This window comes from Leptodactylus fuscus, unplaced genomic scaffold (assembly GCF_031893055.1).
Source record: "Leptodactylus fuscus isolate aLepFus1 unplaced genomic scaffold, aLepFus1.hap2 HAP2_SCAFFOLD_245, whole genome shotgun sequence".
Lineage (NCBI taxonomy): Eukaryota > Metazoa > Chordata > Amphibia > Anura > Leptodactylidae > Leptodactylus > Leptodactylus fuscus.
Genome location: NW_027440268.1, coordinates 120,082 through 140,526, shown reverse-complemented (window position 1 = coordinate 140,526; position 20,445 = coordinate 120,082). Strand labels below are relative to the sequence as shown.

Here is a 20,445-nt window from a genome sequence, read left to right as displayed (position 1 = left end):
GACTGTACTCTGCATCAGCACATAGTGATCTATAAGGAAAAAGACCTGTTCAGTGCACCCAGGCTGCACCATATCCTTCAGAACATTCACTGGTGGCTGGCGACACTAGACAGCAAAAACTGAACAGCTCAATTACATATGGAACTGCCGCTCAGTGATTTAGAAGAAATTTAGATGACAGACTCACTTTAAGTTATCAAATGTCAGGAATCGCACAAATCTAGAAAATACTTTATTCACTATGAAATGTCATATATACAGATGCGAAATATTGTACAGATGTTTCGGTTATCCCTATCTGGTATCTACATGGTACATTGTATTCCAGCGGTGACATTAATATCATACATTTGTCTGTGGCTGATGAGGTTTTATGTTCTGGGTCCAAGACTCATCAAACTGGTTTAAGAGTGGCAGCAGAAGACTGTCTAACACCGCGAGCTGCCTCCATGTGCAGCGAAGACCACTGAGCACAAGACAAAGATTATTTTATTGTATGTCATTTTCATGTTTTGTTTTGCTTTTTTTTTTTTTTATGAAGCCCAAGATAAGTATCGAAGTGTCATTTAAGCAGTGAGTAACATGTGAGGCTAAAACTCCATTCTCTCTGTTATCAGGCAGGGGATGATTTGGCAACTCTGGTGCCACAAGTAAAGTTATATGTGAAACACGCACACTACACTGCCCCCTTGTGGTCCCCACACAAACACTTCCCCCTCAGTGGTCACCGCACCCAGTACACAGATGCAGATTCAGCAAAACCTAGAAAATCATTGCAATATGCAAATTATCAGGAGTCATGCGGTTGTTGCTGATATCAGGAAGAGTCAGGAAATCTGGATTGATTGCCATGCCCCAGGTTGTGCTGTGTCATCTCCAACTACCTCCTATGTTCTAGCAGCGTGGCACATATAGTCGTGAATGAAGCCAAGCACAGTAAGACTGCATGCACACGGAGTTACGCCAGGCTTGTAAAAATCCTCATTCACAGCCGTACACACGAGCACTGCGGACGGCTCCCGAACACTTCCCATTCACGTCCCATTTAGCGCGTGTACGGGACGTTTGCACTGCGATTTGGACGGTGCATGTTTGCGGTCGCGTTAATGCAACCGCAAACATGCACCGTCCAAATCGCGGCGCAAACGTCCCGTACACGCGGCGCATTGCGCGCCACTTTTACTCCGTGTGAACGAGCCCTAAAGCTCACTTCAGCCTGTCACTGTGCTATACTCCCCACGTATAGGAGGTAGTAGTAGACATGTTAGACAATACTGGATTGTATGTAGAGGGACTGGACAACAATCAGATGACTCCTAATTGGTCATTTTTATACTGCAGGCATTTATCTCGTTTTATAGTTTTTTTGCTGCATCTGCAACTATACATAGAAGCGACTTGTACTACCGCACGGTGCCAATTTAAGGGGCTAATTGTACTTGTGAAGTAGTGCTGCTGGTGAAATCTCTGGCCTGCAGGGAATTGTCATTATGGGAATCCGAGATGGCTTCAGTTCTGACACTACCAATGAAACATCAAGTCAAAATTGGGAATGAGAACATAGAAAAACCCTTTAAGAAATGATTCAACCTATACACTGCTGCCTAAAAGTCTCCTCTAAGTTCTAATTTGACTGATTTTTAGAGATGAGCGAGTACTGTTGGGATCAGCTGATCCGAACAGCACGCATGCATTGAAATGAATGGACGTAGCCGGCACGCGAGGGGTTAAGCGGCCGGCCAGCGTCAAAGCGGAAGTAGCAGGTGCTTCCATTCATTTCAATGTGTGCTTCCTGTTCGGATCGGCTGATCCCTACAGTACTCGCTCATCTCTACGAAGTGATTTTCTTACATCTGGTCCAATAGAAGGAGTCCGTTCTCTTGTAGAACCTTCAGTTCCTGTGACGCTTCCAACAAGCCATGTAAGCTAAGTGTAGAGGAAAGCTCCCGCCAGCGCTGCGGAGTAGAGAGGATAGACGGAAGAACTGATAGTGCAACAAGCGTGGAAAATACATTGTGAGAGTGTTCAAGTCTCGTCATTTTAAGCAAGTCCACCAGATAGAGGAACAAGGATCACCAGTATATACAACCCAGTTACCATGGGCCAGGAGATTAGAACTATGTACAACCCTAAATGTATCACTTTACTTGAACTCCTTAAAGAGGACCTTTCACCATATCTGGGCACAGGCAGTGTTATATACTGCCAGAAAGCTGACAGTGCGCTGAATTGAGCGCACTGTCGGCTTTCCCGATCTGGGCCCGGTGTAAAGCGCTATCGGTCCCGGTACCGTAGCGCTTTACAGTCAGAAGGGCGTTTCTGACCATTAGCCAGGAACGTCCTTCTGCCTCGCGGCGCCAATCGCGCTGTGCTGTGGAGCGGGGAGGAACGCCCCCTCCCTCTCCTGATAATGCTCGTCTACGGACGAGCTGTGTGAGCAGAGGGAGGGGGGCGTTCCTCCCGGCTCCACAGCACAGCGCGATAGGCGCCGCGAGGCAGAAGGACGTCTCTGGCTAATGGTCAGAAACGCCCTTCTGACCATAGAAGAGCTACGGTACCGGGCCGTAAGCTCTTCACACCGGGCACAGATCGGGAAAGCCGACAGTGCGCTGAATTCAGCGCACTGTCAGCTTTCCAGCAGTATATAACACTGCATGTGCCCGATCTGATGAAAGGTCCTCTTTAAAGAGGGCCTTTCACATCCTCATCGATGTGTGGTACTATATACTGCTAGAAAGCCGAAAGTGAGCTGAACTCAGCTCTGCTTTCCGGTATGTGGGCCACTGCTGGAGATACCCCTGATAGTACAGTCATAGGGGGCATTCCTTACTGCCCAGTGATGATACTGAACTGTACAGACCCAACCTTCCTGCAGTGGGGAGATATTGGAGCTGAAATTAACGCCGCCGATATCTCCAGGACTGGGGCACATACTGGGAAAGCCAACAGTGTGCTGAATCCATTGCAGTGTCAGCTTGGTAGTGGTATAGAATAGCACACATTCATGAGGACATGGAAGGACCTCTTTAAGGACGCAGACTAGTTTGATAATACAGGACACTGCCTTTTGTTATTCCCCTCATAATCATATCTTAATAGCCATAATTTTTTCGATTCCATTTCTACTGGTACCATTGTGGATTATGAGTGACTTTTTTTTTTAGCAATATAACCAAAAAAAAAAACTGTTTCGCTATTTTTAAAATTTTTATGACCTTCATCTTATGGGATAAATAATGGTTATTTGCAATATTACAATTGTACAGTCACTAATCATTACAGTCTTTAGTAATTATCAACTGCTAATATATTGCAATCCCATGGTATATATGTATACTACCAATTCCTTTCAATTGCTGACATTTTCACATGTGGCCTTGTCATATAAATCAGAAATGTTCACCTATCATCTTGTTACTTGGAACCTAATAAGTCCAGAAACATTGTTTTAGATAGAGGAGTCAATATAGGTGATGAAGGCCATCTTGAAGGGAGACAGGCCCCATAATGTTCTTTACCTTTGACTATAAGTCACATGTATAATTATGCTAATTCTCCTATGAGAGTGAGGTTGGCTGTAAGGCCTGGTTCACATGTGCGTCTGTAATCCGTTTGGGCAGTCCATACAGTATGGGTGCTTTCCACACAAGTCATGCGGACAGGAAAGTTGATCGTGAACTACTTTTCTGTCCACATGTTCTGTGCAGAAAGCACACAGACCCCATTATAGTCTATGGGGTCCGTGTGCTTTCACTGCTTGCCAGTGCGTTCGGTAGTCCATTCAGGGGGTACCCATGCGGATTACTGACACAGATGTGAACGAGTGATTATGAAGATAATCTTGTTTCCCTTAGTCCTAACAGCGGCACAATGTGGGGTATTTCTGCCCCTGTGTGCTGGTAGGACAGGCGGATATTTAATTAGCCAATAAGATGCGTGGCAGGCCCTATAAGAGGGCACAAGAACCTCCCCTCTGCGTGTAAATACAAAAGTACCTCCATAATATTTATATACAGCTTTAGACATAAGATATGATTCCCAGGGTGGGAAATCTTGTGCCGCTGTTAGGACTAAGGGAAACAAGATTATCTTCATAATCACTCGTTCCCTATCGTCCTCAACAGCGGCACAATGTGGGGATATAGCAAGCAGGTCCCCAAGATGGGTGGGATTAACCCATAACCGAACTTAAAACGGTATGGGCAAAAGCAGTGGAATCTGCCACTTGGTCCTTCAGGCGATAATGCCGGATGAAGGTGGATTCCGATGCCCAGGAGGCCGCTGCACAGATTTGATCCACCGGCAAGGCACTTTTTTCTGCCTGAGAGGTGGACACTGCCCTGATTGAGTGGGCATGAAGAAATGCTGGAGCCGACAAACCTTGGGTGGCATAGGCGATTTTAATAGTCTCGGTAACCCATCGGGATATTGTGGTTTTAGCGGCTTTGGCGCCCTTGTTTCTCCCCGTGTAGCTGACCAACAAGTTTTCAGTTCGCCTAAAAGGGCGAGTGCGCTGTAAGTAAATCTGTAGGCATCTGACCACGTCCAGTTTGTGCCATCTTTCTTCTTCAGCAGAAAAAGGGAAAGGAAAAAATACCGGAAGGGAGATTATCTGGTTTCTGTTTACAGCGGATGGAACCTTGGGATGAAAACCCGGGAGGAACCTAAGCTGCACATGGTCAGAGAAAAAGGTGGTATATGGCTCCTCAGCGGACAAGGCTTGTAGTTCACCAACCCGTTTGGCAGTTGTTACTGCCAATAGTAGCGCCATCTTGCCGGTTAATGACTTGAGGGAGATTTCCTCCAAAGGTTCAAATGGATGAACACATAGAGCGTTTAGGACCGGAATAAGGTCCCATTGGTGGACTGGGGTGTTTACCACCGGTCTCAGCCTAGTTGCCCCTTTAATAAAGGTGCTCACTAAGGAATCTTGAGACAAACGCCTCCCCAGATAGGCGGACAGGGCCGCTACGTGTACTTTGAGTGTGGCCACAGCAAGACCTCTGTCTAGTCCGTCTTGAAGGAAGTCCAGGATCGCCTCCGTAGGGGGATCGGTGGAGTCCACTTGATGCTGCAGACACCAGGCATTAAAGATGTTACTTATTCGACGGTAGTTCTTGTTAGTCGAATCTGCTCTGGCGCTGGATAGGGTCTTCAAGACGGCTTGTGACAGTCCTCTATTTCTCAATAGGGACTGGTCAACCTCCAGGCTGTCAGGTTGAGTCTCCTCAGATCCTGGCATCTCAGCTCTCCTTGGGTTACCAGGTCTGGGAGTGGGGGAAGCCTCCAATATATGCCCTGACTCATTTGTATGAGCTGAGCAAACCAAGCCCTTTTTGGCCAGAACGGGATTATGGCTATTCCCGAGGCTTGGTCCTGTCTTATTTTTATCAATACCTTCGGTATGATTGAAATTGGAGGGAAAATGTAAAACAGCCTGAACCTCCAAGGGATGGACAGGGCATCCACTGCCAAGGGATTGTCCTCCTGGTACAGGGAGCAGAAGGTCCCTACCTTGGCGTTGAGTCGGGTAGCCATAAGATCGACCTCCGGGAGACCCCATCTCTGGACGATCTGTTGAAATATGTCTGGATTGAGAGACCATTCTCCTGATACGGTAATACCCCGACTCAGCTGATCCGCTACTATGTTCAGGGAGCCCTTTATGTGAACAGCGGACAACTGGACCAGATTCTTCTCTGCCCAGGTGAATATGAGATTCGTCTCTCTCAGCAAGGTTGGTGACCTGGTGCCCCCTTGTTTGTTTATATAAACAACCACCATCGTATTGTCTGACCGGATCTTGACTGACTTGCCTTTCAATTCCGGGGCAAAGTGTACTAGGGCCAGGTACACTGCTCTGAGTTCCTTGAGATTGGATGACCCCAGCTCCGGACATCTCCATCGTCCTTGTACAGTTTTGTCTTGACAATGGGCTCCCCATCCCCACTGGGATGCATCTGTTGTCAACAGGGTCCACACTGTCGGGACCGTGGACCTTCCGTCTTTCAGGTGTATCCACCATCTGAGGGAAAGACGGGTAGCGGGAGAAAGGCAGATCTTCTTGTGCAGTCCCCGTGGAGACCTGTTCCAGGTCTTCAACACTTCCATCTGTAGGGGACGCAAATGCCATAAAGCCCAAGGGACCGCCCTGGCCGAGGATGACATTAGGCCCAGAACTCTCATGGCGGTGCGGATGGTTACCTGCCGAGTGAGCAATAGGAATCACGCACTGGCTTGGATCCTTTCTTTTCTTGGACGGGAGAGGAAGATCTGCATCGCTTCTGAATCCACTAAAAAACCAAGGAATTTCCTTCGGGTGGATGGAACGACTTCGGACTTCTCCCAATTGATAATCCATCCTAATTCTTGTAGGAAGTTGGTGGCAAGGTTGAGCTGCTGGAGGAGGGCAGCAGGAGACTGAGCTTTCAATAGCCAGTCGTCTAGATAAGGGACGATGAAAAGACCCTGAAGTCTGAGGGTCGCAGCGACCGGAGCGATCACCTTGGTGAATACTAGTGGGGCGGATGTGATGCCAAAAGGCAGAGCTGTGAATTGATAGTGCTCCCTGTGGCCTGCCATAGAAACGGCAATCCTGAGGAACCTCCTGTGGGAAGGAGCAATAGGGACATGTAGGTAAGCGTCCTTCAAGTCAAGGGTAACCATCACCTCTCCTGGTTGAAGAAAAACAGCCACGGAATCCACGGTCTCCATTCGAAATGACCTCTTTCTGATAAACTGGTTGAGGTACCTCAGGTCTATTATCATTCTCCAGCCCCCGGTGACTTTGGGGACCAGAAAGACGGGGGAGTAAACTCCCAGACCGTGATCTGAGGCTGGTACCTTCTCCAGGGCGCCCTTGGTAACATAATTGGCGACCGAGGCTTCCAGACTGGACTGCTGAGAAGGTGGAAGGATTCGGGTGATGACGAACCGATCTGGAGGTGGAAGGTGAAAATCGATATGATACCCGTGCTGTATAATCTTCAACACCCATGGGTCTTGAATGTGGGTGGACCATGCTTTGAAAAAGGAGGAGAGACGTCCTCCCACAGGAAGAGGGGCCACAGGGAGCTGCCCCACGTCAAAACTCAGGCTTCCTCTTGGCATCCTCCTTGGAAGCGCCACGTCCGGCACCCCTAGGGCGGTATCTAGAACGCCGCTGCTGAGCCGGGCGTCTATAATTAGAGGAAGAACCTCTGCCTCTAGAGGGAGCACGTCTGCCCCTGGATGCTTCAGGTAGGGACCTTCCCCTACCTTCAGCTAAACCCTCCATAATGGCATCCAAACTTTGGCCAAACACTCTTCCCGGTTCAAAGGGGAGAGCGCAGAGAGCTGCCTTAGATGCAAAATCTGCACGCCAAGGCTTTAGCCACAGGGGTCTACGGGCAGCGGTAGATAACACCATAGATTTGGCGGAGATCTTCAATTGATGGCGGGAAGCTTCCGCCAGATAGTCTGCAGCCCTATGAACTCTCTTCATAGAGGTCAGAATTTCGTCTCTATCCACGCCCGCATCTATATCCCGCTCCAAGGCGGCTAAACGGTTGCGCAGAAAGTCGCCAGCCGTGGAGGAGGCTATGGCCACAGAGGCTTGTGCAGAGGAAGCGGAGTAGATCTTCTTTAGAACAGAGTCCGCCCTACGGTCCAGAGGGTCTTGAAGATTGGAACCATCTTCTAGGGGCACCAGGGTTCTGCGGGACAGCTTGGCTACGGCCAAATCCACCTTCGGGGGAGGCCCCCAGGAATCCCACTGGGCAGTGTCAACAGGAAACAGAGTCTTGAAAATCCTGGAGAGAGAGTGTCCCTTCTCTGGCTGTTTCCACTGCTGTGCCATAAGGTCGGACAGCGTGGCGTCCGCATGGAAGGCAATATGTCCCCCAGAGGCAGACGTGGAGGCTTCCCCGTCAACATCTCGGCCCACTGTAGACCGGATGGACTTCAGCAGCCTGCCTGTTTGTTCATAGTGGAACACAGGTCTGCCGGAAATTACTGAGTCGTCCTCAGAGGAATCATCCTCTGCCACCCGCAGCTGTTCCAAAGGTGGCAGGGAGGAGGAACGGTGCTCAGGGCATGGTCTCTTGGTGAGCTGAGACAAGGTGGCATGGATTCCTTTGAGGGAATCATCCTGCAAAACAAAAGGAGAATACAAGCAAGGGAAAACCTATTTACCCAAGCGATGCCCAAAACTCACCATCTCCTTGACCCAGGCCATCATATCTCTGGGAGAGGGCTCCTCAGGTGGAGGACCTCTACACCCGCGACAACGGGCCCATTCATAGCCTAAAAATAATAGGCAAGTTATAGGACCACAATACATCAAAGGGACCACCCCTTAAACCGCTACCTACCATCAGGGAGCGGTGTGTCGCAATTAAAACAGGAAAGGTGTTTCCTCTTGGCAGAGGATTTCCTCCTACCATCCCCAGGAGGGGTAGTAGAGGATGACATATCCTGCAATAAGGAGATAATAGACCATGCAATACTGTCACCATGCATCATACCATTGCACTTTAAAAAGGGTAGATCTTACCAGGTTCAGAAGACCGGATCAGTAAAGGTGACAGACAATAACCAGACTCAAGGTTAACAAACGCAATTTAAGCTAGTGAGACCAGACTCACAACAATAGCACAGCCTTCCAGGTGCAGCAGGAAGGTACAAGTGACACGGCCGGCCTGACCTTTAACCTGGCCGGCCGGAAATGGGAGGAGCTAACCGCTCCCATCCACTACCCCAAACAGGGGTTAATAAGGCGTTTATCTCCCCTCCCCAGCAATCCCCAAGCCAGGGGAACACTCACCCTCTCCTCCGTAGGGCTCCGAGTACTGGGAGTGGAGCCTGAAGTGAAGATAGCGCTGGCCGCGGCCGCCGCGCCGCGAACTTCCGGTCAAAACCGGAAGTGAGCGCAGGCAAAGTGCGGCCGCCGCGAATGCAGCCATACGCAGAAGTTCCGGCTGCTGCGCGGACCCGCCGTAACCACGGACGCCGCTGCACAGATCAGTGGCGTGGTGCGGCTCTGAGGATCAGCGCTCAACAGACGCTGAAAGGGTAAGGAGGAGAGGGGAGGGAAGGAGGGGGAGAGGAGAAGGAGGATTCAGGGGGAAAAAGCCAACGCAGGCTAACCAGCACCCTCTTTCCTTAGGAAAGAGGGTGACTTTGAACAAAAACATCAAGCTCAACAGCTGAGCCCTGTAAGAGGACACAAGTCCTCACACCTGTCCTCTGTCCACACAGGACAGAAAAAAACACGCAGAGGGGAGGTTCTTGTGCCCTCTTATAGGGCCTGCCACGCATCTTATTGGCTAATTAAATATCCGCCTGTCCTACCAGCACACAGGGGCAGAAATACCCCACATTGTGCCGCTGTTGAGGACGATAGGGAACCAGTCTTAAGAGGATGATCTGATGGCTGGTTGCTAGAAATTTGACTTAAGAACCCCAGTTTCGTGTCATTTGCCAGGTTTCTCTGCACTGTCAGAGCTACATCTGTTTGTTCTGGTTATTATCTCTACCTCTAAGACTCTTTTTGCTGTAACCTCACTTCTACCTAAACTTTCATCTGCTTTATCCACCCGAGAGACAGTTTATCTCTTGGCTTTGTGCTAGCTTCCATAACACCTACTGTATAACCTGAGGTATTGTGGTATTATTATGATTATTATTATTATTATTATTATTCTGTTACAAAAAAAATATTGGGAAAAGGGATGTTTACTTCTTTTTTTTTTTTTTTAATTTAATTTACAATTTATTATTTTTTTTATATATTACTAGCCTCTGCCGGCAGCTTCGTCTGCATGTTGTTGGTGTCAATGATATGTTTATATTTAGCAAATTGCTGCCTTTGATGATCTGCCTGCTCCGGCGTTTCGGCACTTCTACATCTCTGCATATGCATAGCATACCCAGTGCTATTTACATCTCTGCATACGGACAGCATACCCAGCTGTGCTACATCTCTGCATAAGCTCTGCTATTTGGGTGAAAGGATTTTCTTATGTCAGTGTCTGAGCAGCTTCTGTGTTATAAATGGATTTCAATGAAATTTGGCACAATTCTCAACCCCCAACAGAGCCTGAACCCCACATTCCCTCCTCTTACTCACAAAGTCTACACCTCATATACCCCTCTTGCCCACACACAGCCTGCACCCCTTTCTCCCCTTTTGCACCCCCATATCCCCCTCTTCCTCACACATGTTCTCCTATCACCTGCCATTAGACTCCATTCCCAGCAGTTTGCACATTGTCCTGTTCAATCCTATATAGCTCCGCCCACACAATAGTGTGATCATATCCTAGATGGCTAAAGGACCTTTGATGACATCATCAAGGGTCCTTTAGTCTAGTATGAACATAAATTCTTTCATATCTGTTAAGAAGCCATGTCATTTACCGGAATAAAAAGTAGCCTATGTGTTAATCGAGGTCACAAACTATCTGTGCCAAATTTCATCCAAATCCGTTAAGCCATTTATGCATGATTGAGGAATGAACATCCAAACACACAAACTTTTTTGGTTCTTCCACTTCCTTTGTTTTTTTCTATATGGCTTAAATCTTTTTTCCTTATATATATCTCCATTTTGCTGTCAGCATATATATATATAAAAAAAAAAAAAAAAAAAATCTGGTTTTGCTTAAATACCGATATATATATATATATATATATATATATATATATATATATATATATATATATACTTGATTCATATTCACATTTAGATCCTTATGTGGCTTTTCGGATCCTATCATACAAATGCTTTTTTTTCTTTGGAAGAAGTGGTCATGGCGGTCCAAAGGGAAGAGACGGGAAATGTTGGAAGATGTCTCATGTGAGTATTACTGCGCAAAATATTACTGCATTATAATTATTGTAATGTTGCCGCTGGTACCCCCAACCCCAACCCCCCACCCCGCTGTCTGAAGCGGACACTCAAAAAATGAACAACACCCCCTTTGCCAACCCCCTCCCCCCCTACCCAAGACTTAATACGCCGGGGGGCGTGTGTCTTTTGATCGGCCGCCTCGGGCAGCAGTGAAGCTAGGTTCACCAACCACTGTGTACAGTACTACTGTATGTGAAATATATCTAGAATTATATATGCAAACTTGCACATACAGAGAATAGAGATGAGCGAATATGCTCGATCGAATACTTCGCCCGCATAGCTCCCGCTGCAAAAACACTTCCAGGGCTTTGAATTTTTTTCGATCCAGTATAACAGAGAAGTGGTTAAAATATTTTGTTCAGATTAACAACAATTCTCCTTCACATTGTGTAGGTGTTAGGCTAGCAGATACAGTTTGAGAGCCAAAGGAAGAACCTGTACTAGATATACTGATTATAATGGTTAGCATGGTGCAATGTGTTAAACACCCTCCGGGTTGCACCAATTCCAACCCCACAATGGAGTTCACCAGAGCCCCAGATGGTGGGGATGGACTTAGATGTGCTGCTGGGCAGAGCAGTGTAGATCAAGAAAAACAACACACAGCGCACCAAAAATCACAGCAAATCAGACATAGACTCTTGCCAGCAGACATTTGGGGTTGTGGTGTTGGTCCAGGGATCCAGAATGTTGAAGCAGGTGGCGGCATAGAGTAAATCGCAGTCATATGGTCCGAGTTGTCAGCAACAGGGTAACACAGTACAGAGGGGAATCCAAGTGGAACATCAGGAAGGTCGAGTCTGTAACAAGAACTGTAGCGGAGTACAAAGCGGAGTTCAGAGAGCAGGGGTCTAGAATGCAAGCCGAGGTTGTTAACAGGAACAGGCAGAGTACGGAATCAGGAGATGCAGGTAAGGTCAAAGGTCAAGGCAAAAGGGTCAGGAACACAATCAGATCAGGGAATGCTTACTATCAGGATACGGACAACAACTGAATATCCAGCACTGGAGTGCTTCCAGAACCCAGCTTAAATAGTACACCAGAGGGTAGGGTAGAATCTTGGGGAAAAACACCACCCAAAACCAGAGAATCCAGACATATAGAGATTAACCCATACCAGCCCCCTAACAGTATGGGTTAAACACCAGACCAGAGTGGAAAAAAACATAATGAAATTCCCAAATGTTTTTTTTTTTTTTTTTTTTAAGATTTGCGCAGGAAAGACTTTATATTGGGTGAACATTACAACAATGGAGTTATGATTATTTATATTTATTTATTTTTAAGATTTGTGCAGTCAAAAGAAGCAATGCTTTTCTGTTCAAGTATTTAATGAAAAAATGTTTTCCTGCCCAAAAAAGTTCTTAACAAATGAGATGCAGTGAGATAGAAGACAGATCTGTTTGCATGTCTACCATTTCCAGCAACTGAAGGTGTAAACTAATGCACAACCTTATGTAGACCATATGACATCAGCACTGTAAGGTCCACCTAGCACTGTCTATTGGCTGAGAGGCTGTCAGATCTTGCTATCACATGATGTGCGAGTCACTGAACACATGACATCTCTGTATTTGCTGGTCTAATACATGGTGGCGACCATTTTCTCAAATTTAAGTATTTCACTCATCTTTACAACTTCTTAAAAATCACAAAACTCATACAATATATTAAAGACAATTTATTTTCTTTAGTGAGGCAATACAAGAAAAATAAGTGTATATGAAGTTTTGAAGTAGATCAGTTCTCTCTAAACATATTTACTAAGGATTTTAAAAGTGGTGAAAGCAAATAATGAAGTTTTATTATAATGGACTTTAAACAAGTATAGAATAACATTAACTATTACATTACTGTTAAGTACAATATCTATTGCAGAAAATCTATAAACATTTATCCGATCCCACTCCTTGTGTACAGGAATAAATCCAAACACATTTCTTGTTCTAAATTGTTAAAAAAAACAAAAACTTACAAATCTCATCTAAGGAAGCATTCACACGGAGTAACGCCACCGTTACGAGCGCTCCCATTGAAGTGAATGGGAAGTGTTCGGCAGCCTGCCGTAGCGCTGGCGTGTACGGCTGTAATACACGCCCGGCGTTACTCCGTGTGAATGCTCCCTTACACATAAAGTAGCCTATATGAGTGAATATTTACCCATACAGCCGGGCAAAACAAGCCTGACAATATGGTTTGCCTTCTTGTTCACGGAAGGTTCCCTTGTTAAGTTGCCGTAGGCAAAAAGTGCAACTCAAATGCTGTGGATGAAACTTTCGTCCCATTGCAGTCACACATCGACCAGTTATAGGTTGATCACATCCAGCACACAGAGATCCACGACAAGAGTGGTAATGAGTCTCACATAGGGGAAGGCCGTCATTCTCAAAGAAACTTCCATTCAGGAAAGGCGTGCGACAGACCTATCACAAACCAAGCAGAACGTGATCAAATTAAATAGAGGAGGAGGAAAGAAAGGGATTTTTGTACTCTCTATAAATTCCTTTTCTCATTTTATTCATTGGATGACAGCATCATGGGTATAGACCTGGCCATCAGGAGGCTAACACTAAGAATAGGAAAAACAAAGGTTGGCTTTGTGTCTGGGCTACACCCTCTCCACAGACACCGTGCTTTCCAGTTCGTGTCACAGCAGTAGGAGAGAGACAGAAATAAGCAAAAAGCACAGAGCCATCACCAATATGTCCTGAACCCGAAAACTAACCTAAACAGCCCGAGAACAGGAACAGCAAGAAAAAAAAGTGTGGGATCTGTGTCCCCCTATGAATACATTGTTTATTCCATTGAGGAACACAGTACTATAGGACGTACTATAGGATGTGCTAAAGCAATCTCAGAGGGAGGGATTTACATGGCCATGTGAACAACCTAGCACACAGCCATTTAAAAGAACCTTATGACCCAAACTAGCATCAGCAGAGACCAGAGAAAGGATCTGATAGAGCCTGATGAAGGAATAGATAGAGGCTCACGTGGCAGCCTTGCAGACCTGGGTGACAGAAGTCTGATGCCAAACAGCCCAGGAGGTTCCAACAGCTCTTGTCCAGCTCTTTATGAGGACCCTCAAGGAAAAAAGAACAAGACATCTGAATAACAGAAGGGGTGCTAGGATTGTGCAGCAGGTGCGGTCATAATATCACAGTCGCAGCCTGTTCCACTACTTGATTCTGTCAGCTCAGAACCTGGGTTTCAACAGCTACACTGTTAAACGCAGTTAAGGTAAGATAGGGTGGAAAAGTGGATCTTAATACAGAAGGTTAACTTGCAGAGGAAGAAGCCAAGGAACATCCACCAGCAGCAGGAGCAAGAGATCTGCGCACCAAGCCAAGCAGGGCCAACCCCCAAATGTGAAGCACCATGGAATTAATGGTGCTATAGAAATAAACAATAATAATAATTTAAAAAAACTGAGCCAACAAGATGGCTGGAACCTCCGCGGTCTTGAGTTTCTTGAGAACCCGAGGAAAAATAGGGAACAGGTACACAAAGTGGAAGTCCGACCACAGAATCACAAGAGTGTCGGAGGTAATAGCTCGAGGGACCTGGCCATGTAGTGGGGGAGCTTGTGGTTCAGGTGGGAGGTGAAGCCCTGAACAATCAAGTTTCTGAAGATTGCTTCCCAACCAGAAAGGCTGGTGTCAGTGGAGATCATCTACCAACAAAGAGGAAGACTTTTTTTTTTCTTCTTATCCCCTGTGAGATTCCTGTGGAGGAAAACCACCAAAGAATCTCTCATTGAACTCAGGAAAGCAGGAGGATAATGCAATTGAGGCGGGATGGAGACTTGTCTCAGTGTGCCAGAATCGCCGGTTGAACAGGATGCGCGCGATATTGATCAAAAGGGATGGCCTCAAAGATTGAAACCATTGCGCCCAGGACTCACAAACAGCATGGAGAGTTCCTATGAAGGTTGGACACAACGGATCAGAGAGACAGAATCTTGCCCTCCAGAAGTAGAATCTTGCCTGGTGTGTATCAAAGATCATGCCCAGGAATTCCATGTGCTGAGAAGGCACAAGACAGGACTTTTCCTCATTGATGAGCCAGCCAAACTGGTGAAGAATGTCCAAGGTGATCTGCAGGCTGGACAGATTATCCATCATGGAGGGGGCTTTCACCAGACAGTTGTCCATGTATGGAAACACAGCAAGTCCTTTGGAATGGAGGATGGCCATGAGGGACACCATGGCCTTAGTAAATACTTGGGGGGCAGAGACTAGCCCAAAAGAGAAGCTGAAACAAACTGAAAATGATGCAAACCCACCGTGAAACAAAGAAAGCGATGATGGCACAATACGATGGGAATGTGGAAGTAAGTGTCAATAATGTCGATAGAAGACAGGAATTCGCCAGTCTCCAGAGGTGCCACCACTGACTGCAGGGACCCTATGGGGAACCTGCAGACATGGACAAACCTGTTAAGCCCATTCAGGTCCCGGCTGGGGCAAAGAGAGATGTCCTTTTTGGGAGCAGTGAACAGGGTGGAATTAAAAAAAAAAAAAAACATCCTGGAAAAGGTCTGAAGTGGGGATGGGGATAACGACTCCCTGCTGGCAGCCTGAAGAAAGGTGGCCACTTGAGGGGGAAAGGAGGCAAAGTAGATGTAAAAAAGCATATGTGTGATAGGAAGGAGAACTCAATGGAGTAGCTCATTTGTCACCACCTCTCAGACCCAGGCATCATTGACACTGTCAAGTCAGATCTCCCACAAGGCAGCAGCAGCCCCCTCCAACCAAGGAGCCAAGACTGGGTGGAAGACCTTCATGCAGAGGAGTTCTTGGAAGAGGAAGACCTGGATAACTTGGTATGGGACTGCCGGTCAGGTTTGGGCTTTAAGGAGGACTTCTTGTAGCATGAGTCCTGGAAAGGCTGTCCTCCGGTGCAAGAGGTGGAGCTATGAAAGGAGCTAAAATGTTGAGGTTGGCTGGAAGATGATGGCTGGTCCTTAGAATGCTTTTTTTTATGCCTTTGCCAAAAAAATTGTCATTGTTTGTCCCAAGAGAAAGGAAGAACCATGACCACCTTCATAGAGGCGGAGTCAGCATTCCACAAATGTACCCAAACATTACGACTGGCTATTACTGCATTGGCGGCTATCTTGACAGAATGGCAAGCTACCTCCAGGGAAGGTACTTGAAAGCATTCAGGATTTGAGAGATGAGCATCTGGTTGTCCTGAATGTTAGCTTTATTTGGAGAGACCCCTCTGGAACAGTTTGGCCTAGGAAATGCAGGCCTTGCAGACCAAAGAAACAGCAAGGAAGGCCAGAAGAAGGTGCCAGCCCTTAAGAAAGCTTCCTTGGCAACAGAGTCTACCCTCTTCTCTGAGGGTTTGCTGAGGGAGCCGGAATCAGCTAAAGTCAGAATAGTAGCTTGGAGCCACTCAGTCTGGGGGAGAGCTGCTGGAGAGGGTTGGCTGGGAGGGTCCTGAGCTGACTTAGGCAGAAGGCAGAGAGAGCAGATGAGTTCAGGCGAGTAATAAACATTGTGGCACCAGGCAGGGCCAAGGGACAGGTTGGCTAATTGCAGGAGAACATGGCAGAAGGGTCCCTAAGCTTACCAGACCACTGGAGAAGTGTGCTTGCCATACCGCTGCAGGAGGCTGCACAGAGATGTTGCCAGGTCCTGTGTCCCATAAGGAAATCTGGAAAAGTGATGAAAACTGCAGGGAACTGAAGAGGCTAAATGGAGCAAAAAAAGCCGAGTGCAGCTCAGGGAAAAAATAAACAGGAAGTAGCAGGTTTCCTGTGGAGAAGGACCTCCCCCGTAAGATTTCCTGTGTCCATTAGATTGGGAGAGGTACAAGGGACCTCCCCTGGGCCAATGGGGGGCTAGGAGAAGTCCTGGAAGCCCTACTTCCAGCCTAGTCCCTAGAGAAGCTGCGGCTGGTGTCGAGTAGCCCCTGGTGCAGAAGGTAGTGGGGTGGCTCCAGAAGGCCCAGTGAAAGCTGATAAAGGAAGCTGGGGGCCTGGAAACGAGCCACACATGAAAGAGAGCTAAATGAAGGGGAAAAAAACACCCCCAGGGAAGAAGAGAGGCCATGGTGCTAGCAGGAAAAAAGGGGCTTATTATCTAAAATTGTGGCCTCGGGAAGGGACACCATAGTGGGAAAAATGGCCTAGAATTGGGCCTTGGAGATGGGCCCATTAGAAAGTAGCCCAGAAGGCAGGTGGCTGGGGGTCAATGAAGCAACTTCAAGTGCTTACCTGATCCACCATCTTCAGGTGCCGCAGGGTCACCCTTTTGGTGGACCTTGTACATGGTAGTGGGGACACTGGCATTTCATGACCAGCAGGGAGCTCTTGACAGAGCGCAGTGCTCACAGGGTTGTGCAACTAGCATGGTGTACACACTGAAGATCCCCCCTTGCACCTGAAAACAATGCAAAGCAGAAAGACCTGAATCAGGTCATGTCTGCATCCTACGAGTACTAGGGTAAAACTGGTTAGCATAGTGCCTGTGGAGAGCTGGAGTTTACATCTTTTCCTATTCCAAGTGTCAGCATCCTGTCAGCCAGGTCTATACCCATGGTGCTGTGTCCCCCAATTAAATAATCAAGAAATAACAATTGAACACACAAGGTTTAAAAAACAAGGCCCTGAGTTGGTCAAAAGCTCATGAAGTGGCCAAACACAGATAAGGATTCTGAATAAGTGTCCTGCATGGTTATGTTCCTCTACAAAGGCCAATAAATAATTTCTTGTATGATTATCAGATAAAGAGGATGAAAAAAGACCACAATGAACCTGAGGGAGAGAAGCCACATGTAAGTTAAGCCTCATGCACATTACACTGATGAACCACACGGCTATTTTTCTACACACAGTTGGATTTAAATCTCATAAGGCTATTCAAAAGTCTGGTTTTTGTCCATTTGCATGGATCCATCAATAAACTTATGTCTACAAGAGTTCCATATAAACGGCTGCCCACAGATGAAAAGTAGGCATGAAAAAATGTTTAATGGCTGATTTTACAATGTTCATTTGCATGTAGACTTGTGATTTTGGATCCAGCAGTAAGTGACCCACAGTCTCACAATTGGGTAAAATGGAAAAAACATTGTCACTGATCTATGTTTCAACAAACTAAGGCTATTTCCCTGTTCTGATTCTGGAAGTGCAAATGATCTGCAGAGCTTTATCCAGGCATGAAAAATTTGCTGTTAGTGTGCCAAAATGGCTGTGAAAAATTCCTATTTCAATGACAACAGATCATTATAAATATTGGTCCTGTCAATAGCCGCCATTCATAGACAGAAAAATGAATGCGACCCTGTGACGGCGGTTAAAAAGAATGGCCGTCTCACTGCCAATATTCACTATCGCATGAATGTAGGGTTGCACTTTAACTTCTTCCTACATCACATAAAGTAATAGGGCAAACTAATGACTTAAAACCTTACCATTTAGTGGATTTCAATTCCACTACAAAAAGAATTGTACTGAATTGTAAGCAAAGAAAATATCGCAATCTTCTTAATTTACCTATTTGGTCTTTTGCAGAGGACTGCATTGTAGCTTCAAGTCCCAGTCCAACAAAAAGTCTGATGATCTCAAGAAAGATCGGCACATTCCTGAACTAACAGATTCCTGGGATCTTCTCAGTTTAGCTGCTGCTGTCTATATAAGGCCTAAGAAGCCGGTTTTTGTTGCCTCTCTGTTTTATTTCTGAGCGCTTTAATTTGTTCTTACTCATTTTTATGTGATACTGAATACAAGTGCCATCAAGTAATATCAGCATTACTGTGTACTCACATGACACACAAAACACTGAGGATGCCATAGCCCATTTAAGGCAGAGATGTAACTTTCCGTCACAGGTTCAGAACAACCAGCACAAACCGTTCCAAAGATACGGTAATAATCATATGAGCAATAGGGATCCTCATCTTTTTCATGGAAACCTGCAAGACACAGGAAAAACAGACACTCAAGATACACAGAAAAGTGATGACATCTGCTGAAGTACAATATAATATGTTCCTTACACACATCACCAGAGCCCACAGAACTAGACTATGGAAATGACATTAAGTGGCATTTATATTCAGCAATAAAATAGAAACATTGAGTGGAAAGAGACATACTGAGGAGATACATGTAAAATATGGGTGGAAACATAGCCTGCAAGTATTAGGTGTCTGTGACCCTCATAGACTGAGGTAACGTCTATGGTGACATTGAAGCTATTTGCATTAGGCAGTAGTTGTACTATTTCTTGATTTGGCACATGGTGGACCCTTTGCGACCTTCATAATGACCTACTCGCTTCCCAGCATGCTGACATCATAAACCCAATAGAAGGCTATAATTGTAAATATGAAAATTTGAGCTTCTTACTCAAAACCTTCCTGCAATGGTACCACATGGCCACACATAACAAATACTCCTGGTGCGATAACAAGGAGAGCTACTGCTTAGCAAAACACATCCAACCCCCGAGATCCAATTACAAGTTACGTGATCCTGCTATAGGATCCTTGTTTGATGAAAGAGAAGTCTCCAATTCCCTCTTTAAATATTACTAATCCATATATAGTGCTCCATCTGTAAGAAGGTGGGAGCCAGCACCTTTCAGAAAATGTCCTTAGTTGTGTAACTAGTTTAGGCCCTTACCCAACATTGGATTGTGCAACTGTATTTGTAGCTACTTGCACTTTGTGCATCTTATTGTGTGTTTTATGACAATTTTCTGTACTGTATGATGTTGCTACTGAGTCGTCACATCTACCTCGACCTGGTTTTTACTAGGATAGCGTGATGGCTCTTCAAATCGGCAAAGCATGGCTGACCCTATTGGCTGTGTAATCGGTATTTGTCAAAATATGTAATCACATGAAGTGAGAACACCTTCTTCTAAAAGAAAAGTTCTTCTATGTCTTTGGACCTTCCATCTGTACCTTTGTTGCTACTGGTTCAGCTTTCTGTCCATATGGTGCAATTCCAGAGCAGAGACTGGAAGATTATGAATGATAATCTGTTTTCCCTACGCCCAAACAGCAGCACAACTGGGGTATTTCTGCCCCTGTGAGCTGTTAGGACAGGTGGAACTTTTAATTAACTAACAGTTTTAACCCCTATAAGAAGCCGCAAGACCTCCTCCCCCCTGTGTTAGTACCAAAGTATACAAATAGAAATACAATATATACAATGATAAGGATCTGGGAGGGAGCCTTGTGCTGCTGTTTGGGCTAAGGGAAAACAGATTATTATTCATAATCTTCCATTCCCCCTACGCCCAACCAGCAGCACAACTGAGGATTTAGCAAGTATCGCTATTACCCTAGGGTGGGTGATCCTGGCAGGATGATGCCAAGACAGACTGTCCAAATGCTGTGGAATCCGCCACACGCCAATCAAGCCTGTAGTGCCTGGCGAAGGTCAGCTGTGAACTCCAGGAAGCAGCGGCACATATCTGTTCCAAGGAAAGGGAACGTCTTTCTGCCCAGGACATTGCCACCGCTCTGGTGGCGTGGGCACGAACAAACTCAGGTACCGAAAGGTCTTGAGCACAGAGGGAGCAGGTGAT

General features: G+C 46.2%; 1 protein-coding gene across 2 annotated transcripts in view; it reads right to left on the bottom strand.

Moving 5' to 3' along the window:
* Nucleotides 1–12,727: 12,727 nt before the first annotated feature.
* The window catches only part of TGFB1I1 (transforming growth factor beta 1 induced transcript 1), a 38,581-nt gene continuing 30,863 nt past the window's right edge, over nucleotides 12,728–20,445 (bottom strand). The window contains exons 10-11 of one of the 2 annotated variants that reach the window (XM_075261647.1): nucleotides 18,672–18,820; nucleotides 12,728–13,317 (exon numbers count right to left, since the gene is read on the bottom strand). In XM_075261647.1, the coding sequence (XP_075117748.1) occupies nucleotides 13,051–13,317; nucleotides 18,672–18,820 (416 nt within the window). In that variant the 3' untranslated portion in view covers nucleotides 12,728–13,050. The remainder of the gene's footprint in view (nucleotides 13,318–18,671; nucleotides 18,821–20,445) is intronic. The other variant, XM_075261645.1, reaches the window with a different exon arrangement.